General features: G+C 46.1%; 1 protein-coding gene across 1 annotated transcript in view; it reads left to right on the top strand.

Moving 5' to 3' along the window:
• GPI (glucose-6-phosphate isomerase) overlaps positions 1-25,663 on the top strand; it is a 141,354-nt gene that overhangs the window by 71,828 nt on the left and 43,863 nt on the right. Inside the window, exons 6-12 of the mRNA XM_069607098.1 lie at positions 46-192; positions 8,101-8,172; positions 9,205-9,249; positions 16,294-16,347; positions 16,769-16,829; positions 17,225-17,268; positions 17,356-17,508. Of these exons, the coding sequence (XP_069463199.1) occupies positions 46-192; positions 8,101-8,172; positions 9,205-9,249; positions 16,294-16,347; positions 16,769-16,829; positions 17,225-17,268; positions 17,356-17,508 (576 nt within the window). The remainder of the gene's footprint in view (positions 1-45; positions 193-8,100; positions 8,173-9,204; positions 9,250-16,293; positions 16,348-16,768; positions 16,830-17,224; positions 17,269-17,355; positions 17,509-25,663) is intronic.

Genomic DNA, 25,663 nt, shown 5'->3' with positions numbered 1-25,663 from the left:
TTTTACCTTGCAAATAACAATGTTTCTCCTTAATCTAATCTAAAGGGTCCCCTGATGGTGACTGAAGCTTTGAAACCATATTCAAAGAGTGGTCCTCATGTTTGGTTTGTTTCCAACATTGATGGTACACACATTGCAAAGACCCTGGCTGAGCTCAACCCAGAAACAACACTCTTCATCATTGCATCCAAGGTAAACCAAACTCACGCATGTTAACTCTGTCCTTTCATTTTCAAATAACTAGCTGCTGTTTGGGGGTTAAATAGGAATTATAACTGATTATACGACTGCCTCCAATTGCCCTCTCCACAATATGGCTTGCGGAATGGGAAACCTCTTGGAATTGAATCTCAACACCTGCAGCAGAGGGGCCATCTTGATAAACCAACACTTCTTGGATGTATGAAGCGACTAATTGCTGGTCTGAGCACAATAATCGCTGCTCTTGCACCCACCATTGCCTGGTGTTATGCCCCCTGTACACTCCCTACCCGCCCCAGACTCCCTCCTGGGAAATCTACATGGTGTGTTTGAGCCATCCCTGCTAGGTTGATGTTTGTCCATGTGAACCAGTATCTTAATGAATCTGCTCTTGAGAAGCAGCATTGAAGCAATTCTGTCCAGCATGGCGTTTTAAGATGGTTGGTAATCAAATGTGGATTTCGTTTGTTACAAGTCAATTTTACATCTGTGGGGATTTAGCTATTTATTTGGAAGCCCTGTAGGTGTTAATTGTTCTCGTAAACAATCCAAGATGGAGCTGCCATTAAAACCTAATTTCATTGTTAATCCAACTGATCTTGTTGGCAGCTGCCCAGATCTTCTGCTCCGACCCGCCCGCCTCGGCTGCCGGAGTTTGTCCTGCGGGTGCCTACAACTTGGCGCCTTCGGCCTGGTGCCTCTGCCCGTGGCCCTCCTCGCCTGTGAACGGAAACCTTCTGCCCACTCTGGACGGGCCCGTCCCCCTCGGCTGCCTGTGGTCCTCCACCAATGCCTACACTCTGGATCTGGTCCCTTCCCCGCCTGAGAGCGGGCGCGGCTGCCCTGGACTGCGACTTCAGCCTACCCACTGTGGCTCCCAAAAACTTCTCTGTAAGCTCCTTCTACCCGAATCCTGGTACCTCCACCTCTCAGCCTTCCCCGCTCAAGCACGACTGCCCAGGATCACAACTTTAGCCCTTCTACATTGGCGCCAGGCATCCTCCGCCGGTGCCCCTAAATTGGCCCTCTCAAGACCAGGCGTGTCTTCACAGGGCTGCAACCTCGGCTTGACTCGGCTGCCCGGACCCTTCAACTGGTGCCAACTGGAACCTCAGCCCGCCCGCCTCAGCTACCTGGGCTCTTCCACCGGTGCTCCTATACTGGTGCCTCTAGTCCCTCCAAGAACTGGTGCCCAGCCCGACCGCCTCAGCTGCCTGGGCCCTTCCACTGGTACCCAAGTGGAACCTTAGCCTGCTTGCCACAGCCGCCTGGGCCCATCCACAGGTGCCCCTCTCCAAGATCTGGTGCCTTCTGTTGCCTCCACCTCAATCACCTCAACTCTTCCATCGGTGCCCACCTGGTTCCTCAGGCCCCCGCCTCAGTTGCTTTCACCTGCGGCCCTCCCCACTGTCCAGTCCTGGAACGTGATACCCCCTGCCCTCCTCCTTACTAGCTCTCACCTTCCACACACCATCCAGCCTCCTCCTGCCCAGCTGCCCTCCACCCTCTTCATAATCTCATAACTACTTGGGACGCTCGTCTACCCTCTCCACCCCCTGTCTTGTCCTCTTCCCGGCTACTAATCAACTTCCCCTTCCCCTTCCAAGTCCCTCATCCCAGACCCTGCAAGTTCTGCACTTACCTCCCACTGCCCAACCCCTGCTGCTAATCCTCTTCCCCTTCCCCACCCAAGCGTGTCCGTAGAGTGCTGACTCTTCTAGAAGCTACCACACTGGTCCCTGCTCTCGCTATCTCTCAACAACAACGGACCATCATAGCTCCACACATCTCTAATTTCTCGGTTATGCGATCCGCTAATTCACCTTTTCACCGCCCTCTTCCCTTCCCCTCCCATCTCTTACTCTCCCCACCTTCTTCTCTACCTCCTATTCTCCTTTTCCCTCCTCATGCCCAGTCCTCTTCTATCCCCACCCACTATCCTCCTCTCACACACCCACCCACTCATCGTCCCAATCTTCTTTACCCCCCCCCCACCGCTCATCATCCCAACCTCATGAACGTGGCGCAATGGAACGCCAGATCCATCTGTAACAAGACTGCAGCAGTTCTCGACACATTCTTTCGCCTCAACCGCCACTTCCTATGTCTGACAAACTTGGATCCCCCCCATAATACTTCTGTCCATGCTTCCCTAACTACCTCCTCGTCCTCCTTCTCTCATATCTCTCGTGCTTCTGGCCGTGGTGGAGGCATTGGCCTCCTCTTCCACCCCAAATACCTTTCCTCCTCCTCACCATCTCTTCCTTCTTTCCCTTCCTTTGAATTTCTCTACAAATCCTTCTCTTCTCACCCCATTTCCTTTCTAATCATCTATCGTCCCCCTGGTCCTCTTTCTTCCTTCTATGAATATCTTGATCACCTCCTCTCGCTTATCTCTCCCTCCCCCTCTCCTCTAACTGTATTTGGTGACTTTAATCTTCACCTCCCCTCTCCCCCTCATACCTCTCCCCTCTTCTCCATCCTCGACTCCTACCTCCTTTCCCCCCTTCCTTCTTCCCCCACTCATTCCTCTGGTTCCACTCTTGACTTCATCTTCAACTCTTCCTACCCCTCTTCCCCTGTCTCTACTCTTCCTGTCTATCTCTCCGACCATGCCTTACTCTCCTTCTTTCTCCCACCCCACACTCCTCTACTAGGCCTTCTCCTCCCATCTTCTCACAGCGTGACCTTCGCAACTTTGATCCTTCCCTCTTTATTGACACTTGCTCTTATTCTCCCCATGACTTCTCTTTATTGTCAGCGAATGATGCTCTATCCTCTTTCCTCTTCCATCTCCACTTCCCTTGATCAGCTTTATCCCCTTTCTCTCTTCTGCCCAACCCAGAAACCATCTCAACCTTGGCTCAGTCCTCAACTCCTCTCAATGCAGCGCCTTCTCCGACGTCTAGAGAGACTCTGGCTCAAAACCCCTTCGCTTTCCAACCAAACCTCCTATTTCTCTTACCACGCTCTCTTCGACTCTTGTCTTGCCTCGGCTAAACGCTCCTACTCTAACCTTCTCCACGCCTAAGCCTCCCACCCTTGCCGTATCTTCCAAACTCTCTCTCGACTCCTCTCCCCTCCTCTCCCCTCCCACTCCTGATCCCTCCTCCTCTTCCACACTTTCTCCCTCTGACTTTGCTAACTTCTTTTCCTCCAAGATTCTTACCCTTCGGCAAAAAATCAACTGCTCCTCGGACTTCCCCTCTTCTCCTCCCTCTGAGCCCCCCTCCTGCATGTCCTGCTTCTCACCTATCTCCCCTTCTGAAGTCTCCACCCTACTCTCCAAAGCCCACCCCACGTCCGCCCCAACTGACCCTCTCCCATCCTTTCTCATCCCTAAGATCTACCCTCTTCTTATCCCCTACCTTACTTCCTTCTTCAACATCTGCCTTTCCTCAGCTACCTTTCCCTCTGCTTTCAAACATGCCACGATCATCCCTATTCTGAAAAAACCATCTGCCGATCCCCTCCTCACCTCTAACTACCAACCTATCTCTCTTCTCCCATTCCTCTCCAAGCTTCTCGAGCGCCTCGCCTACTCCCAGCTCTCATCCTTTGTCACCAATCTCTCTCTCCTACCCCGTCCCAATCTGGATTCCGCCCTAAACACTCTCCTGAAACTGCTCTCACCTATATCCTTAACTCCCTCCTCTCTGCTAGGCACTCTAAGCAATCCTCTATTCTTATTCTCCTCGACCTCTCCGCTGCCTTCGACAGGGTCGATCATCCCCTTCTTCTCCACACTCTTTCCTCCTTTGGGTTCAAAGGCTCTGTTTTCAACTGGCTATCTTCTTACCTCTCTTCCCGCTCTTTTACTGTTTCTTGGGGTGGCCGATCCTCCCCATCCCAACCTCTTGAATACGGCGTACCTCAAGGTTCGGTGCTTGGACCTTTCCTCTTTTCCCTTTACACCTCCCTCCTAGCCCCTGTTATCTCCTCACCACTTCTATGCTGACGACACTCAACTTTTCCTCTTTATCCTTTTTCTCAACTGACCTACACCTAAAACTTTCTTCCTGCCTTACTGCCATAAAGAACTGGATGTCTTCCCGCCTTCTCTCCCTTAACACTGATAAGACTGAAGTCTTATTCTTTCCCTCAAACTCTCTACCCTCTCACTCTCCTCCGCCTTTCATTCACTTTCCTCCCTCCAAACTCCCTATCTCTCTCCATGCTCGTAACTTAGGCATTCACTTTGACTCCTCTCTTTCTCCCACCATATCTCGCTCACTTCTCGCACCTTTCGCTGCCACCTATTCAACATTCGCAAAGTCCGTCCCTCTCTCACCTTCCATGCTACCAAACTTTTAATCTCTTCCCTTATCTTCTCCCGCCTCTTCTACTGCTCTTCCTTATTCTTCGGACTACCTACTTCTCATCTCGCCCCCCTCAAATCCATCTACCACTCTGCTGTTCGTATTCTGTCTCCTTACCACCCGAGACTACATCACTACTTCCCTCTCCTCTCTTGGCTGGCTTCCATTGCACTCAACTCAAATTTCACTTCCTTTGCCTAGTCTTCAAATCACTCCATGGTCTTGCTCCCCCTTACCTCTACTCCCTCATCGCTCTCTACTCCCCCTCCCGTTCCCTTTGGTCTGCTGACCATTTCCTTCTCACTGTACCTCCGTCCCCTTGTGCCCCCTCCCGTTTCCGCTCCTTCCAACTCCTAGCGCCCCTGCACTGGAACTCCCTACCTCTTGCAATCCGCTCTTCCCCCACCTTCTCCTCATTCCGCACCTCCCTTAAATCTCTCCTTCTCCACTCCCCTCCTTGAAACTCCTTCTCCTTCCTGCCTCCCCTCCCTCCCTCTTTCCCCTTTACCATTTCCCTCCCCTCCCCCACCTCCCCACTCCTTTCCCCTTCCCTCCTCCCCCTCACCTGTCCCCACCCCACCTAGTCCTACTCCACTATTCTCCCTTCAGTTAATTGCTCTTCTTGCTGTTTTATTGACTGATTCATATTGTAACTTCGCTTCTACTGTTATATTTACGTTTGTTTTATGTATTAAGTTGTTCACTTGTACAGCGCTTTGGTGTAAAGCGCTTTATAAATAAAAATCTTCTAATTTGAATCTAAGCAGGCCCATCCAGTAAATTGGCAACATTACCAGCCTATTGATGATCAGTGGCCTGCCGAGGATCTTGAGGTTTGCGCGATCTTTACAATCTGAGGACTCTCATGCTTTTGCCCTTGTTTTACTCATGCAGAGGAGTGCCCATTGAATGGTGCATTCATTAGATTGGTTGGTGCTAGGTGTTTTTCAAAATAATTCATTGGACTCTGCATGGGTCTGGCAATGCTTGGAATTTTTGGCCTTTTACGATGCCCCATAGTTCTTCTGTGTACTACAAAGGCCTGCAATCTTTGGAAGGTCCGATGTTTTGTACCATCTGCTCTAGCGGTTGAGCCATGATTGACATCAGACTATGAAATACCTGGAGAGATTCCATTTGCTGATTCCTGGTTTATAACCTATCCTGCACTATAATCGGGCCACCTTCCTTTCTTGAATACTGCATACACTTCTCTGGAAATGCTAAGTACTCCGAAGAAGCCGTTTCTTTGTGCAAACGACCCATCTGGAAAGCTTAATTGTTCAATTATCTTGCTGTATTTGGATTGCAACTTTCCTTTGCCCTTTTGTTTGTTGCCTGATATATTATATACTGTATGATACCGGTTATATAATAGTACTTGCTAATTCTCTACAAATGGCTTTCTCTACTGAGCTTCTGCACTTATTAAAAAAAAATCCTATTCCAACAAAATCCTGGAAGCAATTAACTCCCTAGCAGATCTTTTCAATAACTCGGCTGAACGTTCAAAGCCTGCAAACCTTCTGTCTGCTGTAATTGTTCGTAGTCCCATGTAAAGCTCATCTGTGCTTGAAATCGGATATATGGTTGCTAACGGCTGATTCTCCATCGCCAACGGACTCGGCCTCCTATTCTCTATAGCTGTACATCTCACAAAGTGGGCATCCGTGGCCTGTTTACTAGTCTTTCATACCAAAGGTATACAATTTGCAGAAGCCCCTTTGTACAGTGACAGTCCATTGAGATATTCCCCCAAATGTAATCTGAGTGGCTAATTTAGTTATGCCACATAATGTATGTAATATTCATCTCTAGATTAATGCGCTTTTTTTTTTTAACAGGCTTTGCTCAAGTGTTTTTAGCCAGGTGGACAGTTGAACTCACCCTCCCTAGGGTGTCAAGCAGCCTATTCCAAAAGGAAGGTCACAGGATAGTTATAGAACTTTTGCCAAGTACTGTAATGTGAACATATTTACATTTATCGGTGAAGTTGGTATCCATTAATCGACCTCTGAAAGGCTAAGTTGGCCCTGTCGGGATTCAAAACTCTGACCTGCGGATCTCGACAATTGCAGCAGCGCGCTCTAAGCAAGCTTAATGGCTGGAATGTCCCAGTTAATCACCATAGTGACACTTTACTGGCAGATTATGGCAGGCTTCCTAGAGATGCCGAATCCACAATCTCGCTATGCCGTTACTAGTGGGACAGATGTTTTGGGAAGCTGGTGCATGCATTTGCAGGGGAGGAGAAGGGTACAGAATGTACAAGGGGAGGAGCTCCGCTCACGCACAGGCTCCAATGCGTTTTTTTTGTTGTAGTTTTATGTTTTGCAAGAAATGCTTCCCCATGTAAGGAGGAGGGTACAGTTATTCCTAGTCTAATTTACGTCTCCCTGGAACAAAGTACTAGTCGCCATAGTATGCTTGTAGTTGCCACTTCATGGAAGTTATTTTTGCGTTGATCTCCAGTTGTTGGTGTGGTTAATGAGCATTTTGCTTTGCTCACAACCTTTCTCTTGTTGATCATTCATAAGAAGACAGACCCACTGGCTTCCTGTCAAAGAGAATTGTCTTCAAAATACTTGCCCTCACCCTCTCCATGAACTGGCTCCCCCTACCTCACCCAAAGAATAATCGAGCACACTGCCACAAGACCTCTAAGGAAAGGCTACGCGAACACTATTACCACGCCTAAAACGCGCAAGGTGCGTGCCGGTGGCTCCAGTTTTCCCACCCAGGCAGCCATGCATTGGAACACTGCCACCTCATGTAAGAATGATTGAGTCCCACCTAGCCTTCCGTAAAGCCATCAAAACCAAGCTATTTTTATGAAATGCACATTACATCACTATGAATCGGTATAATTCTTATTATATACCGTATGTATCCCTGCTTGTATCTCTGTAACCAAGAGACCCCTGGTCACCTGTATATTCTCTGCAGCAAATGCCCATGGACTGCAAGTGCGCTTTACAAATGCAAATAAATAATCCTTTTTTTCTGTAGGACAGTGTTTGCATATCAAATTAAGTTAAGAACAAGGCAACTGTTCCTTTTTAGGAGTTTCAAAATATGCTATAATCAAGTGTATGCCAGAAGCCACCAGACTGATCTTCCCATGGCTCACTCTAAACTAAGCCTGCCGTTCTATTATTCATTGTAAAGTTCCTATTCATTCAATCCTTTGATTCAGGAATCCAAAACCGGTTTTGCAATTATCAGGATGTAGTTGCATACATTGACAAGAATGGCAAGATGTGTGTTGTCAGATACAGGCTTATTGTCCTGCAACCTTTTTAGTTTCTGCCCCAATAGCTGCTCATGTTATGCAAGCTCATTCGGTAGAGGTTACTTGCTGCTTGAGCTTCAGGATATGCCATAGTTCTAGTGCCCCCGATTGGAGCATTCTAGCCTTCCTGTGTCCATTCAAAAATGGAAGTTCAAATGCATGTTTGACAGTCTTCCTCAATTATTTTACTGTACCTTAAATAGAGCTGAAAAACGTTTAAGTATTTCATGTTGCTATGTTTTCATTCCTGCTTATTTTTTGACTCACGATATACCTTTTTCCATCTAGACCTTCACTACGCAAGAAACTATCACCAATGCAGAGACTGCCAAAGAGTGGTTTTTGAATTCAGCAAAAGATGTATGTAAAAGTAGTCAATTACTTCTTACTAGATTTTGTTTTGTGAAGGGGGTGCATGTAGGTAAAACAAGGTGGGGGCTAAATAGGTCTTGCACTTCCGTTTTTACGTGCTCTAGAGCAATGGCATAGTATGTGTCTTAGTAGCAATTAAAAATAAATTGGATGCACTCCAGTTTTGTGAGGATTTCAATTTGTGTGGGTGGAGCAGTAGGCTGCTGCCAGAGCTAGGAATAGATTGATCTGGTGACCTTGTCTCTGCTAAATATAAAGGAGCACTCTCCCTCTGCAGTAACCTTTCGATAAACTTCCGTGTGACCTTTGTTGCTTTTGTGACCTCTGCACTGCCGTAGTGTGGCTTTCAGCCAGCCAAGCAGCTGTGAATTGACTGCATGAAGCGAGGACTGGAAAGATAGCTCATTGAGTTCAGTACACTCCTCAAACATGGGGACCGCTTGCCGCTCCCTACTTTAATCTTGGTAGCGCAGATTAGTCTGCAGTTGATTACTCTTAAATGTGGCTCTAGCACCTATAGGAGTGGGTGCTACAAAGTCACAATTTCATTGCCGATTTCCCCTTTCTTTGCAGCTTTGTTCATGTGTTTGTTGGGATAGACTTGCACAAGAGTGCTGGATGTCGTATTCGTGTATAGTGCATCATGCAGGAGTTCTTGTTTTGGAGCACTGTACAAACGGGTGTTAGCCCTTCATCCTTCTGTGGCGGAGTCATGGAGTACCATTACATTGGGTAATGAGTCTGCCATGCCGTGTAATTCCAATTTGCACAGAGCAAGCTGGTCCCCAGACTGAGGCGAGCTCCTCATCCAGACATGTTACAGGCTACCTTAATGGGGGGGTTGGCTGGGGGACTTGCTGACAAGTAGACACTTATTCGCCGAAGCATTTGCTTAACCAAATGTAAATGTTTTTCATAATGGACCAGTTTCGTTCTTTGTTCATGCGTCTGTAAATGCATATTGATGTATTATATTGATTTTAACCAGAACTATGAATACAATATTTCTTTTTCTTCAAGGCTTCTGCTGTGGCCAAGCATTTTGTTGCCCTTTCAACAAATGGAGTAAGTATCCATCAAAACAAACTTGCTACAAAAGTCTTTTTGTCGAGGTTGGTTGCCAACATCAGTGTTTGTTTTATTCTATGTGCACTTTCCAACTACTGGTTTGGAGTGATGTTCATCCGTCAATGAGTTTGCGTACGTGTGCGGAAGGCACAGAGCTGATTTACTACTTTCCGCTCCCACCCTCTATTGGGAGTAGGTTGTGTCTGCCCACTGAAGCCACTCTGTATGTCCACCAAGTACGGATGGGTTTCAGCACCAGTATTTTGTACATGGGCTCACTTGGTTCTCTGAATTGCTGACCTTTTTTTTTTCCAAAGTATTAACTGCGTGCCTGGAAACTGTATTGTCTGCCATGGAGCTTGCTTTATGTACTAACACTTTTTTTTTTTCCTGCTTCTTGTGCGTCTTAAGTTTGCCTGTGGGCCACACATTGTGCAGATGTGCGTTTAGATGCTCAGTCCTAATTAATTTAGCCAGGCTCTCATGTTAGTGTGGTATACTTATCAAGTAATTTCTAGTCAAACTATGATCAATATGAGCAAGCACTCGTATGTGTGAAGGAGGTTGCCCCATCTGGTGAGTGTGTGTGTGTCCATCTGTCTATCTATCCTAATGCTCTTTATACTACCATCTATGGCAGTGTCGTTTGGCATCGCTCAGCCTAGATGGTAAGGCTGGTACAGTTGGTCTCCAGACACGAATGCACTGCACAGGTACACTGATAAATATACAATTATCGTTACATATGGGTACTAAATACGTGTAAGTACTTGAAGTTAGACGAGCCTAAAATACTCCACCCTCTCCTAAAGCCAGTGCTAAGATGACATTGGTATGCCATTTATAACGCGCCTGTACAAGTGTTTCTAAGTGGCTTGTCCTGCACTCTAGTGCTATGGGCGTGAGTGAGAAAAAGGGGATCCCTAGGCATAAATACTCGTTAAATGCTTTACAGAATGCACACTGGGTAAGGCTCTTCTCACACTTTGGTAATACCGGACCTTTATCTGCTGGAAACTCATGCTATCCCTGTGCTAAAGGAGAGTGGGAGAAGATACCTGACTGGGTGAAATGCCTCAGCATGGACTTGGTACAGATTCCTGACAGCCACACATTAAGCACAGAGTCTCTACAGGATGATCCTGAACCTTTGCAAGATAGTGTGGAGGGTGAAAAGGGGTTGAGCATCATTCAGAACAAGGTCCAGAGGACAAATCAAAAGTCTTGGGTGCAGTATACCAGAATGGTCTCAGGTCCACTCACTGCAATGAAAATGGAAACAAAGGGTCAAATGTTAATCTATGGCAGACATGACCTGCAGTGATTTGTATTAGTCTGTGCCCATTGGAGTAAAAAAAATCCCAGACTTGGTGGATAACTCCAGACATTCTAGAAGTAAAGAAAAACTGTCTAATTGTAGGAATCCGCTGAAGTTAAGCCCTTAGGTGTAGTTTCAAATCCCCTGAAGATTTCCCTATTGGAATAAACGTGACAGTCCAGGGCTTTGGTTATATAAAGGGCGCATGACTACATGGTCTCTCCCACAGGTGTAGTTAAAGCAGCAGTCAGTCCAATGATGTTCCAGAGGAGACCCTGCCACAAACCCCCAAACCCCCGCAGCGGAAGAGTTCCAGTTTTGTTTTGAGCACCAGCAGGCTAGAGAAGGATTGAAGCCAGATGGCAGTCCCCACTACCCTTGCAACCCCCTTCTACCCTCCACCCCCCCCCTCCCCATCCCTATGCAACCTAATGGAGCAATGCAGTTTGTGGAAACACTCCAGAGCACTTATGTACCTAGGTCTGTGAAGGCAGGGGCATGGAACCAATGGATGGCTTATGAGTATAGGACCTGGGGGAGGGGGGTGGGGGAAATGAGCATTCACAGCAGTTAAAGCGGCCTACAAGCTTCACATGCAGTGCTGGTTTCCAGGTTGTATTGCTCAATTGTTTTGTGGGAGAGAGACTCTCGAACTGAAGCAATGATCTGATCAAGACCCAAAGACCCAGAGACAACAAAACACTGTTGGATGGCTCGTGATCGGATCGTCTGGTGCAGCAGAAGCTTTCAGTAGACCAGCTCTGGGGATAAAGGCAAGGGAACTAGGCGCTGGCAGGAACCAGACCCACAATGAGAGAATAAAAGCAAAGGACAGACTCTGCTTCGCAATTGAGCAGAAGTCTAGCACCATCGGTAGCCTTTGTTAGACTTTAAAAAAGGCTTCCTGTCTGAGGACCCTTAAATCGCATCTTATGGGGAGGCAGCACGGCCACACTGATGGCAGTGCTGCAAGGTACACCTGGTGCTCTTGCAAACAGGACATAAGTGGATGCAAAAAAGTGATCAGAGCTCCGAGCAGCTGAGTAGGAGAGGGCAGAAACTAGACACAGAACCTTACCACCAATAAGGGGGCTAGGGGGTGGAGACCCTAGCAGGATCCCATCTCAAGGCTGCAATCTCCCCGAACCGAAGTCAGTTAAGCATAGGTTATACTTAGTTATGCTGCTTTTTCATGGGCTGTGTAGCGTAGCCTACCATTTCATCCTGCCCCCGCACAGAGTAGGCATACTGGGTTGTGTTTTGACCCTAAAGCCTTCAACAGGCCCACTCCCTCAGTGTATTGGGCAAGTGTGGGTGTTGTAAACTTGGTTTACCCAGCTAGCATGTGCCCATTATTGGCACATATGCAATTTTAGACCTTCCTCATGGTCCCCACAAAAGAAATTGCCACGGTAGGACTTCACCATTTGGATACTTATATACATTTTTTTATCCAGTAGACCCATTTGGTTATTGTATTCAAAATAACCGTTGGTGAAGCCAAAACTAAATGTGGCTGCCACCAGCCTATTCCGCAGCACATTAGGGTGGTAATGGCATCACCCTGGGACCTAAATGGGACCTTTTTAAAAGTGCCTCTGTCCCAGGAGCCAAAGGGGCTACCATATGACTGGATTAGCAGGATGACAGACCCTGGGGCTTCAGTGGATATCCCTCTAATCGAAGCAAAAGTGTACATATTTAAACTTTTCACATTATTTTGACTTTTTATTTTTTTCCTTTTCTTTTTCAGAGATTGCTTTCAGTTTAATTTCAGCCTCAGCATTTGAGCATGTGCCTATAGCGGCTAGACTTGGAAATGTGAAGATGAATAGCCATCTGCGTTTAACTTGATAAACCAATGTGGAATTGTGCAGGATGGTTGTGTTCAGCATTAATCTGTCCAGGTTGGCTGGAAGTAACAGTCCTTTTGCAAGTGACAATTCTTGTCACAAACCTGAGCAACACTATGCATAAATGGGATCTAGATTTCATGGTCTCACACCATGCCTAGTTTGTACTAGACATCCAGATTCCTTCAGTTCCAGCATCGCTACACCCCTATAGTTCAATCTCTATCGCCAAGAAGGAAAAGGAACTGCTTATGAGAAGGGTTTACTTGCTTGTTTCTTTTGTTGATCAACCACCCCCCCCCCCCCCCCCCCGAATTCCAGTTTGCTTGCTGTTTCAATACTCTATAGCTCTCCACCTTAAACCAGTTCATCCAGTGGTTCTATCATTCTTGTCATCGTCAGAAAATCAGTTAGCAAAGCCTACAGTTTTTCAATTTTCTATCAACAGACCTCTCTGCCCCCCATCATGGTGTAACGCTACAGATTTGGCTTTCTACAAATTATCCCAATGAAATGCTTCTAATGCCTGTGCTTGTATGCATTATTGGCTGGAAATAGTGGCATAAGACCCTCTTGGTTAATAAGAGTTTTGGGTTGTGAATCTTATTAGAAAGGCGTAACTATGTTGCTATGGGACTGTGCACCAACTCAGTGGCTAGGGACAAAGGCATGGGTTAGATGGGAGGTATTTCGCCCCAATCAATTTCTTTTAATAGGTTACAATGGTGCATGTAACATCAACTTTTTACCCAATTTTTCACAAGAGTGAAATGTTATAATCGTTTTTTATACTGTAACACATGGGGTGTAGGGGAGCCAACAAGGGCTAGGTACCACCCGATTCATTGGACCATTTTCACCTGATTTTCATTATGACTTTGCAACGACGTATTCTACCTTGGTATCCTTCACCCAGTGGACCATGGCTATTACCACTAGACCAGACTACCCAAACAGCCAGTTCAGTTGGTTCAGTGTACTCAATGAACGACTGCAATGAGGTATTTTGGTATAAAGTGCTGCTGCCAGATTTCTCTTCTGGGTGAGAACACAGCAGCACTGCATGTCACATGCTTCACTGGATCCCCATCAAGAAAATGTTACATGGCAAAACTCTATTGCACACCATTCCTACTGCAGAGAAGGCCAACTGCCTTCACAACAAAATTCCAGCACTGCTTTCCATTTAGGACATGATGGATATTTTCAACAAGAAAAGACCAGGAAGATCCTCATTCTCCACTGGCCGCCAAACTATGGAACACCCTTCCTAAGCATCTTTATGGAAGTGAACCAGCTGTTAACAAACAAATCAAGACCTGGCAGCCTTATGTTGCATCTTCTACGGGGACTATACACCTAGATCAAAAACTCACTATATAATGGAGATTACCCGGTGCCTCCCTCTACCCCATTGGCCCCCTTTTTTCCTTCCCACTAGACAAACTCCTTGCTGCCAAATCTCTCCCTCACTCCACATTCATTCCTCATTGGACGTCCAACTAGGTCTAGCCTACCAAACAGACTCCAATTCTTTATTTACTATCAACACCACCACTCCAAGACACCCGATAACACTTGGACTTGCCTTACGGCTAGCTCGTCTGTGTATCCCTTCATCTGGACACGGTACAACCCCCACAGGGAACCAGTGCTTCAACACTACAGCTTTCAGCACCTGCCTCCCCAACTACCCCCCCAACACGCTCACCATCTTTCCTTTACAGAACCATGAACAGTGAGGCCAACATTGTCCGAACTGTGAAACCTAAAACCACTTGCATATATATGCCAGCATAAGAACTTTTCCTGCTGCCTGTACCCAGAAATGCTAGCGGATCCACTATAAGAACACGTGTTTGCTGTTCCATCAATGCCACGATTGGCACTGTAAGACAACCAGTCCATACTGACTGCCAATAGATGCAAGTTTTACAAATGAGAACACTGGAGTTGGCTTTGCCCATAGTTTCAGTTGTGCAACAGCAAGACCTGCCCATGCTGTTTGTAACGGTTATGCCACTAGTTCCACATAACACACTTCTGTTGGATGTGCTCATAATTGTAACTAGAAACCATGCCTGTTATGTTTTGCGTTCACATTAACCACTGGTATTGCTTTGGGCATGTTTCCATAATTTAACCCCTCTGCGCCTTTTTGTAGAAGAGGACCAGCCCTATGTAAATCCATATTGGACCAGCCTCCAATCTGAGCAGACTTGCCCGAACTGTTAGCCCCTTCTGCACAGGAAGAAAAACCCAGACCTGCTGTGGCTAGTCCATGATGTGAAGCCTGGTTTCCTTTCGCGCAGTGAGGTTAACAGAAATGTGTTGGTGCAGAGTACTTTGCACTGTGTGGAAGGGACCATCAGCCTGAGATTTGATGGGGCTGAGACAGCCCTAGACTACCAGAGAAGTACAGCCATGGACAGTCTTGGTCAATGAGGAAACCTCACTTGGGCGCCATTTCTATCAAAAATGAAATGCTTTGTTCTTATGTCTTGGAAGGCCTTCCGCTAAAGTCCATTTCATACTTTCCCAGTGGCAGGCGACGGGCTGGCAGGACTGAACACCAACTCCCTGAATGAACGAGCCGCCTTTAGAAGTTTGTTACAACAGAAGCAGCCTGATGGCTGAAATTAACATTCAGTCAGCTGCTCTTTACAGGCAAAGTAGGCTAGTCTAAATCACTGACAAGAATTCAGATCTAACAGAATTTGCAACTGGTCAACGTACTGGCATGTATGCAGACATTGATGGAGGCCTTCTGCACCGTCTCATTGCCGGTTATGCACCCCCCTCCCCTGCATCCCACAGGGCTGGCATTCTCCTCACTTTGATTTTTCACTAGTAAGTATAAGGGAAGAATGTGCCAGTGTTCCATGCAGCATACTCTGGCTCCCAGGTTGCAACCAAGTTGCGATCAGTCAGCAGCTGGACCACCCCTCATGTTTAAAGTGCCCGAATTCCTGCCAGCCCCCACCTCGCCAAAGAGAAGACTCAGTATGACGGAAGATATGTTTTCTACAGTGTGTGTGTGCGCGCAAATGTATGTGAATACAACCGGTGCATCTGTTTATTGCGTGTGGGGAGCTGCAATGCTGATGAGTATATTTCATCTTGGCTTGAGGAAAGAGATTTTCTGTGACATACCAGAATGTGGCTGCAGCCTCATGCACGTGTTTTACAGTGACCATTACTGGCATTGATGGACTTTGGCCACAGCTTCCTTAAACTGTTATAAAATGCTCCTGTGTGCTATTGGTGACATAGCATGTACAGTTCTATATTTTTCTGGTAGCCCCACAGACCCAATTTACCCAATTTTTCTTATTGTGCTGTACAATGCACCGTTTCAGCACATTATACAAATGTTCGTTCCCCTCTCCCCCAAAGACCCATGCATTTATTGTGGGCTCCCACGCTATGCTATGCTCTGTTGCTCCAGCTACTTTGAGAAAATATTTAAGCGTCTACACTGTACTTTCACCAGCAATGAATTACTGTTTTATTTAGAACACTGGTGCCACTTCAGTTGCTGCCTTGCGCCTCCCACTGTATGTAGCCTTCCACAAGCGCAAAGTGACATTTATTTTATATGAAGTTATATTTTTCTTTTCCCCATATAGTGCTGGCTAGTGACACCGCTGAGCCACGTAATTTTATACACTGCAGTGTGACTGGGAAATCATGCAAAGCTGACTGGGTATTTTTCGTGAAACGTCTTGCAATTCATTTATGGGTTCAAAAACCAAGTACCTGTATTGTGGATGAAATATGTTGACCGTTGTAATTAATTGCCTAGACAACCTAATGCATTCTAATCCTTTTCTAACGTGTTTAATAATAATTACATTTTTGTTTATATAGCCTAAAGTGAAAGACTTTGGAATTGATACTGCAAACATGTTCGAGTTCTGGGATGTAAGTAATCGATTACTGTGTGCTGTGCCAAACCGATATCCATATCAATCAAGTGTTGCTTTTAATACTCATTGTGACGCAGGGTTCATCCTAACGCTCTACTGGGGTCTTGATGAACAGTTTGTGTGCAATACTGTCTGGCATGTGGCGTGGGGGGCTCTGAGGCAATGTAACGGGAGACTGTACTGGGTCCCTGCGAGAAGGCTAGAGCAGTTTATTCCGAGCGTTGACATTTTGTTTGGGGTCAAGGTTGGTGTCATGAAAGGTCTTTGAAAGGTTAACTGAAATCCTTAAGAACATAATCCAGAACCTAATACTATGCTCTGTTGTGATCATTTTTGTTATGCACAATTGTTGAATGGTTTGTTTGTCTTTGGTTTTAAAGTCCACGTTTTTTTCTTCCCTTTTTTCCTTCATTCAGTGGGTTGGTGGCCGTTACTCGTTGTGGTCTGCCATTGGTCTTTCAATTGCACTTCACATTGGTATGTACACTTTATCGGATGCTGTGGGCGTTTCCAAAAACCTTAACTTCCCAGATACTATTAATGCAGCATTTTCCAGAGCCCTCTTCTGAAAAGGGTTCTGCTTTCTTTAATGAAAGTATGCAGGGTATTCTATTCGGCCTGCATAATCTCTCTGCCTTGTTTAAATCTTATTAGTTTAGTTGTGCTGTGGCGAAGGCCACTGACCTCCCTTTGCTCCCCTGTTGCAGGAGGTGCTGGTGCACCCAGGGGAGTGGGCCACTTCAATCTGCTTCCGAGGTGCCTTTGCCCTAGCCTTGACTGTATTAGTCCCCATGCTGTAATTGTGTAGGATTCTGCTTTACGTGCTCGACAACATAACCTGAAAGTGAAATTATTTTCTTGCTTTCCGTTAGGTTTTGAAAACTTTGAGAAGCTACTTGCAGGAGCTCACTGGATGGTGTGTATTTAATGCTGATTAGTGTCTGCATGGTATAACCTGTGTCACTGGCCATTCAATACTTTATAACTTTCCTTACTCAAATAGGATAATCATTTTCGCAACACTCCCCTGGATAAGAATGTTCCAGTTCTTTTGGCCATGCTAGGGGTTTGGTACATCAACTGCTACGGAAGTGAAACCCATGCACTGTTGCCCTATGATCAATATATGCATCGATTTGCTGCTTACTTCCAACAGGTAACTGCTTCTGAAGCATTGCATTGATCATCTTTCATCTGCATGCTCCTTTTCACTAGTTGATGATATGAACAGTCGAGACCTGTCTCGTTCTGGGAGAGCATTGTTGCATATGTTCTGCCTTTATTAAAAATAAATGTTCCTTATGCACTAATTTTGATCTTTAAACGATATTTTGTCTCCCAGAGCTAATTTGGTCAGGCAGAAGAAAGCACTTTCATAGGTTGACCAATTTAAAAAAAGGAGGGGAGGGGAGGAGGAGGGTGTCAATGTTCATGTCGGTGGCATAATGAGAACCTCATGGCTGCGGCTTCATTGCAAGTGTCCTTCTGAAAAGTTATCTTCTGTGTTACACTCCCCCAGTGGTTTTCATGGTAACATCAGGGATCCATGCACACAGTCGCTACTTAAGCCTGCTTGCTATGCACTCGACTCCACCGAAGGGCAGGAAAAAGGTAGTACCACTTGAAAACAGAAGGGTGATGGTAGAGAGCAAGCAGGTTGGTAACAAGCCTATTTTGCTGTACGTATGGCTGCCTGATGCCTAGTGTTCCTGCCACCTCCTGGGCCATTCCTCCCAAGTCTGTCCATAGAAGCGCGGTGGGTGTAACTCCTGTTGAGTTCCTCAAGCGATTGGACATGGGCAATTAGTTGTGCTCATGATCTATGCCTGCTTGAGGGGCAGACCGTAATACTGTGATTGCAATATTGCAAGCATGTCTAAGGTTATGTAGTAGGCAAGATTATGCTGCCATAAATTTGTTTTTTTTGTTTTACCTTTGTGCATTTTGAAATTGCTGGGTCGTGCAGAGTAAACGTGCTCTGGTGTCCATACTTTTCTGTGGCTGTGAGGGAAGCTTACATGGGTGTATGGGGAAATATGGTGGCTTCTTGCTGAGCATTACTTGAGATGTGTCTTGTACTGATCCTGCTAATACTTTATCTGTTATGTATACTCGGGAAACCGGCACTGTCTTTACCAATATTGTAGTTTGTGGTCTCTTGATCCACTCAGTTTGTTTTTTTCAAAATCCCCTACCCACCTCTGCTAGCGCTCAGTGCTCCTCATCTAAATATTTATTTTCAGTTCTTTTAATTTCCTTCAGAGTTTGGCAACATTTCTTCTGGGTGACTTATTGTGTGCAGTGATTCTGAAGGCTCTAGCAAGACTTACAGTACAGGACTTCTCCGCACCATACCATTAATTTCTGAAGTAGAGCAAGTGTCAATCAAATGTTAAGTATCATAAAGCTTGAATAGTGCTGCACGCAGCACAGGAGCATGCATTACACCTTCTCAGTATTTGAAAAATGAAGAATTAACAATTCAGGGCCCATACAAAACTTAGCCTCTTCTGAGGCTTGTAACAACGGGCAGTATTAAACTACTAAAAGTGCAAACACTTTTGCATCTTGGAACCTGGCAGATATGGTTAAGTAAGTGAATGGTTAGCCGTAGGGGCAGGTTAGTTGTAGAGCTTGGAGGAGAGAAATTAAGGCAACAGGTGTTTGTTTGATGTGCAATAAAGTACACTTTGGCGTAGCGTTCTACTGTTTAGGACTGGAATAGCCATATTAACCATTCAGTATTCTGGCTGGTACCCTTCCTTCTCACTGCAGTAGTTTCACTGGTTTTGGTGAATGGCCACTTCACCAGCTTTTTTGCAGAATTTATGGGGGTTGTGCAGGGTAGGGGGAATGTGTTGATGGCATTTTAGGGTTTGGGGGATGATGTAGAAGGGAGGTAAAATAATGCGGTGAGTTTGCCCATGTAGTGCTTTCCCTGATCCCTCTAGCTAGCAGTGGCGTGATATTTTCCACATTTTTCCCTCCCTCAATTTTCTGACGCATTAAGTGAGCCTGGGGAATCTTTGTCCGAGTACTTAAGTGCTTCCAGGTCTATAGCATAGCGGTCCTTTCACTGCGAGTGCTATGAATCCGTGGAGGTGGCACCAAGACCACATTGAATTCGAAAACATAGAGAATAATTTTGGGGAACGCACGCACAAACTTGCATACCCCCATGCTCTGGATAGTTCAGAGTAGTAGTGTAGTGCTACAGTATTCGGAAGGCAGTCACTTTTTGGCATGTTTCATTTCTTTGGCTGTCCAATCTTGAGCTGCTATTGAGTGATAAAGGTTCATCTCTAAGTTTTCATCAAACCGACTTATTTGCATTTTCTACAATGCACGCTTGCTCTCTAGCTGAAAGCTAATTTATATAGTTTGCATCACCTCGGGTATCAACCATACTGTGATAGCTTGTCTAATTCTGTAGCTCTTGCATGGCCATCTCACTTGTGGTTAACCATGAGTGTGGTAGTTACTGCAAAACTTCACTCATCCCGTGACTGCTTCCCGTCTGATTTCTTGTCTATTGTACTTTTTGTGATCAAAAGAGCATTGTTCCTCCTCCATATAAACCAACCCTTCCAATATCCAGGGTGTCGTCTAGCACCAACTTTATGGCTTTTTCACCCCAAGCTTACAGATATGAGGATCTTCTGGGTTAGACCTCATGTCTATATAAAGGCAAGCAAGTAGGGAAGAGAAGGCCTATGTACAGTTTGGGACTGGGTTCGATTATTCTTTTTGGGAGGGTGCAGTGGTTTGGCGGCAGCAGATCTGTTTGGTGTTTGTGTGAATTGTAGTTGGGGGGGGGGGGGGGGGGACAGGACACTCACTTTTTGTTTGTATTGTCTTCATACTCCCGCCCCTGATCTTACACTCTAAGAACAGTCGTAAGGTTATCGGGGTTCTCCTTCAGAGGCCAATTTTACCCAGTTGCCCAAGCTCCCAGTTTGCTGGCCAATGGCAGAAAAACCTCCTTCTAGCAGCAGTTGGCCCAGACTCTTGGCTCTCAAGATTGCTTCTATAATTTTCCACAAAACCATTCTATCCTTGGAGGACAGCCAAGTTGTATTCTAGTTCACACCTCTTCTCCTCCCCAATCCCCTTCCACAAACTCCTGCACATGTTTGCATCATGCTGCTCACACATTTGCTTTCTCATATCACCATGTAATCAAGCCCCCCCCCCCCCCGTGTTCTAGAAAAGGCGTTTTGGTGCCAGCTTTGCAATATCTTGAAATTGTCTCATGGAGGTAAGGGATTCCCATGAAAAGTAATCTTAAAGATCCTTGCTCAATTCTCCTCTGAGATTGTCCCCAGCCAGGTATGCCTATTATCTCTTAAATGTTTGTCTACCCATAATGTCTGCAGTGATGAGGACCTTATACAATTTTGGGAGAATCTCCTTTGTATTAACTGAGGTGTTCAGTACTTCAAATGGATCACCATGATTTATTTGAATCCGAAATTAGAGGGGGAGAAACATTTTTTAAAAAAAATAACTTTTGGTTTTTCGTCATTTCGGACAACCTGCTTCCATCCACCCCCTTACTTAGCCTTTGGCGGCACACTTCACTGTGTGCCGCCGACTCGCTGTGTCCTTGCAACGCCTGTGCCCTTATTTCCATGATTGGTAATCGGTGCCACCGGGTTTTCTTTTTGTGAAAACATTTAATCTGGAGCAGGTGACATCCCGGGAACCCCCACTGGCATTAGTGAGCAAGGGTGCAGGAGGACCCCGCTCCCCTTGTTCACTGACACCAAATGGGCGATTTATTCAACATTTTCACCTGCATGTAATTTTTGTAGAGCCAAAATTCGGTATTTTAAGACTCGGTCCCTTCAAACGGCTTTAAGTCTGTAGACCAGTGTCCACACCACTTCTGGTCAGTAAGTATGCATTTAAGTCTGAAGTAGTCCAAAATTGTGATTGTATCTCTACCGAAGTTCTACCGCTGACCCTCCCTCTCCTCCCCCCACCCCCATCCCCACGGTCTCAAAATTCACCACCCTTAAGCAGTTGACACACTTTTGATGCCCATGTCCAACCACTGCGTGCCTAAAACCTTGGTGCGAGCGACTGATCAGAGAGCCCCACACCAGAAGGCCAAGAGGAGAGTCCTCTATATGCACTTTTTTCCATATTGTCCAGCGTACTCCCAAGGTGGGGTGTGGTCCCTTAGCCGGGCGTTTGCCAGTCAGGGATTTCGTTATAAGGAGCCCATGATGGGGCTCTTAGCTTTGAGGTTACACATCCTCTAGATACGTCCAGTAAGATGTAAGGTCTTTCCTCATGTGCTCTAATGTAACTCATAATTGGGAAGCTTGGTAGTAGAGGTGGCAGTAGGAAAAAGCAGAGCCTCTGTTGTCCCTTGGAAGGTTGAGAGTGGCTCTTTTCACCTTAGGTTGTTCCGCCAATTGAACCTGCTTACTGAGCTATTTAAATCACTAACAAAGCTGTCTCGGAGGATAGTAGGGAACGCTGTAAACAGATTACTAAAATGCAGGAGAACGTTCATCTTGACTGAGGTCATACGACCATACCAGGATAGGATCACTGGATCTTATCTTTTTGTCAGATTTGATTGCTGCCAAGAGTGGAGGAAAATTAGCTTGCATTAGATTTGTTGAGTCTCTAGTTGGGTGGTCCCTTAAGTATTTTATTTTTTCCATCCTCCTTCACAAAAATCTAGTCCTTGAGTCCAACATTGAAGTAGCCTCTTATCAGCATAAGGGAAGACTTGTCAATATTTCGTATGACTGAAGTGTCCAAACCTCATAATTGGCAGTTTGGGAAGGGAGTAGCGAATATCAGTAAAATAACCCAAGATGTCATCGGCCAAGAGGGACAGTTTTGAAGTCTGGCTCCCCACAAGTTATCCCTTTTTAATAGACTGGTTCGCTCTAACAGTGATGGCCAGAGTGCCCATAATCTGGAGTAAAGCAGCAGTGCCAAAGGATACCCCTGCCTTGTTCCCCTCGATAAATTGAAGCGGTCTAACAATAGTCATTAACCTGTACCATGGCAGTTGGTGCTCTATACAGGGCAAGGACTCATTTTTGAAAATTGTCCCCAAACCCATTTTCTCAAGGACTTTAATCCTACATAGTCACTCAACACGATCAAAGGCCTTCTCGGAGTCTGTCGCCACTAGGCAGGAGTCCAGGTCAACAGTTTTGCGTGATTCATTAAGTTGATGGCCTAATGTTATCCGAGCCATGCTTGCCCCGGATAAAGCCAACCCTATCTCTGTGGACAAGAGATGGAAGCAGGAAGCAGTGCTTCAAAGTCTGTTGGCCAACATTTTTGCTAGGGTTTTCACATTTAGCAGATTGTTCTGTTGGAGGAGCAGAATGAGGGATTACTACCCTCCTTCATAACCACGATAATGGCCTCCATTGTGTCGGGGAGCTTACACCTGCTAGGTCTGTGTTTGAAAAAAACCTCACTAAATAATGTGCAAGGGTTGATCGATGCATTTTGTAGAATTTCATAGAGAAACCATAATTTCCCTGGGTTGTGCCAGATTTTCTTTTTAATTGGTAAAATGACTTGTGTGATGGGAGCTCTAGATGGAGGCTGAGTCGCGAGAGATGCATCATTGGGAATTGGTGGAGAAAGGTAGTAATTGGAGTTCATCCCCAGCCAACTCTAGTACCAGTCATATTGGAGAACTTGATTGTTTGATTTGTATATCATAGGGCCCTCCAGTGTTAAGGAGGGTACCATTTTCATATTCCTTGCCTCTCTAAGCAAGCAGGCAAGAATTCTGTCAGCGATGTCCAATTATTTTTTGTGATATTAAGGACCGCTTTTTTTTTTTCTCCAGGCTGTATGGCATTTATAATGTGCTTGTAAGTGCTTCAAGGTGCGAGAATGAGTCCTTAACTTTATAAAGTTTTAGTCTGTCTTCTAGCAGCTGCAGGGGTGAGATTTCCCAGATGCCCCTCCTAGCTGTACCTTTTTTTTTTTTTTCTCTTTAGGAGCCCCTTTTATTTTCCCCTTCTGTTTCTAGTAGCCCATTCATGAGTGTCCCTCATTGTAGCCTTCAATCTCTCCCACGAGGTATGCACCCCCACTTCCCAATGTCGTTGAGATCAAAGTGTTTTTTGAAACTACTGGGAGGCCCTGGGCCACCTCTTCATTCTTTAGCAAGGCATTGTTACATCTCCACCTACCCCCTTATTGCGCACCCCTCCCAGTCACCAACTCTGATCCTGACCAAGTAAAGTTCGACCAAGGAACTAGAACTACCTGGGAGGTCTATTCTGGAAAAACTAGGCATGAATAGGTGAGTAAATAGGTAAAGGGCTTGTCCGCTTCAGTGGGTTCAACTGGGGAGTCCGTGAAGTCACAAGTCATGATTCAATCTCCGGAATTGTCTGGAGTCTCAATACTACATCTCAGCCTTCGTTACCTCTCCCAGTCTTTGCCGGTCCCGTACGGGTCAAAGTCCATGAAGATTACCCTCCACAAATGTGTCCATTTATCCCCCACCCCCTCCCAGAATGTCCAGTATTTAGGCAGTACACCGACCCAATTGTGATGAACCTGTCACTCACCCTCCCCTTTAGAAACCCGTATTGACCATCTGGGTCCGACGGCTAATTTTCCACTTTCTAAAACATGATAGTTGGGTTATTTTTTTTGTCTCTTTAGTTTTTTTTTTTTGGTTGAAGCTCATGATGGGTCTACTTCGCACTCCTCCCCTCCCCCCACACAGATTTTGCTCCCAAGGTAGTTTCTTTGCCCTTCTACCAGTGTTTCTTGTAGTAATAGGGTATTGAAGTTTGATCTCTGGACTTCCTTAAGGTCCATCAATCATATCCAGAGTGTTTCCCCCACCACCCCTCCTCTTGCATTCAGGGAGCCTATTGTGAAATCAAAGCCATCCCTGGATAACGAATGCATCTCATGAACTATACCAACCCTGAAACTACCTCTGCAATGAAGCTTGGACAACTGTTGTGACTGAGTGTTTAAAGACCCCAAACCTAAAAACATTTGAACCCACAGAAACAATTTGTTTCCAACTGTAAACTCCCCCCACCCCTCAACCCTAAGTGTCAAGTCCAGAACATTTACCATCGGGTACCAAAGCACAAGTCTAAAATAACTCTGTGCAATCTCTTAAGCCCCCTGACTCCTTCAAAATAATCTTGCTGCCCCCACCCACCCCCAAACTATGGAAATTGGGTTAAAGACACCAAGAATATCCCTATATGAAAACAGCACTCTTAAGTAACTTCCCTGGAAAAAATATGCAGGGTCATATCTTTCCCAGTGGGGGATGTTCAATTGTTTAGAACTTTTGGGAGCCCAGGATATGCATTCCTCTCCTTGGCGACTCCCTGGGGGTGTCAACATAATCCGGGACCGATGGAGAATGGGGAGCAAAGCATTGGGTCACTGAGTGGAACACTGCACAAACACCTTTGCAGGAGAGGTGTGAGGGAGTGGGACAAAAGCCTAAGCCGACAACCCCCTGTAGGCAAGCCAGTTTAGGAGCACTCCACCAATGTTCAATGTTACAATCCCCCAGGATAAAGGAGCCATGGGTTTACTGCAACAGTCTCATGGACCATCTCAGAAGAGTTTAAGTTGGCTAAACCACAGGGCAGCCAAACCGCCTACCTCTTGGTTGCAAAGAGAAGGAACCAAAGGGGCCCCACCTATTAGAGGCCAGGGGCTATTCATCTGTGCAAAAGGGATCTCTGCCCGCACCAAGAGCACTAAGCCACACCCAACCCTGCAGAGCACCCCTCCCGGAGGTTTGTGGCAGATGCAGTCTCGCTCCTTTCCTCCAATCAGCAGATATAACTGGGCTAGCAGAATGAAGGCTCCACTTCCTCAAGGGTTCAATATTGTGGCCTCCAGGGGCTGGTGTGGGAGAGATCTGGGTATGCCTTAGTGGAGTCTGACTCTTAATGTTACTATTCAGGCCTTTTTACACTAGCGTTTGTCTGCGGGGCACACTTGCCTCTGCATGGCCTTCAAGCCATGGCGATGCGCAGATCGTGTTAGAGCTGCTTTGCAACTTAGAGCTGCATATTCACGCGGTCCTGGTTCACACATGGGTAACTCATCTCAGGGCCACACACCGCCTCTAGATTAGGAGCGTTGGTACCTTAGATCGTCTCCCACACAGATGCGATGCTCGGTGAAGCAAGTTGGGCGGTCCCTTTGCTTGGGTTCCTTCTATGACCGATGCCCCGGGAGCAGAGTGGCTTATGCTACAACCAACTGCATGCCCCCTGGTGGCTCCACGTTCCACTTTAAAAAAAAAATAAAAAAATTATTTTCTT

The sequence above is a fragment of the Ambystoma mexicanum genome, chromosome 1p, assembly GCF_040938575.1.
Source record: "Ambystoma mexicanum isolate Mex_15411 chromosome 1p, UKY_AmexF1_1, whole genome shotgun sequence".
In the NCBI taxonomy this organism is placed as follows: domain Eukaryota; kingdom Metazoa; phylum Chordata; class Amphibia; order Caudata; family Ambystomatidae; genus Ambystoma; species Ambystoma mexicanum.
The sequence above is the reverse complement of the archived record's forward strand: the minus strand, read 5'-3'. Positions and strand labels throughout refer to the sequence as shown.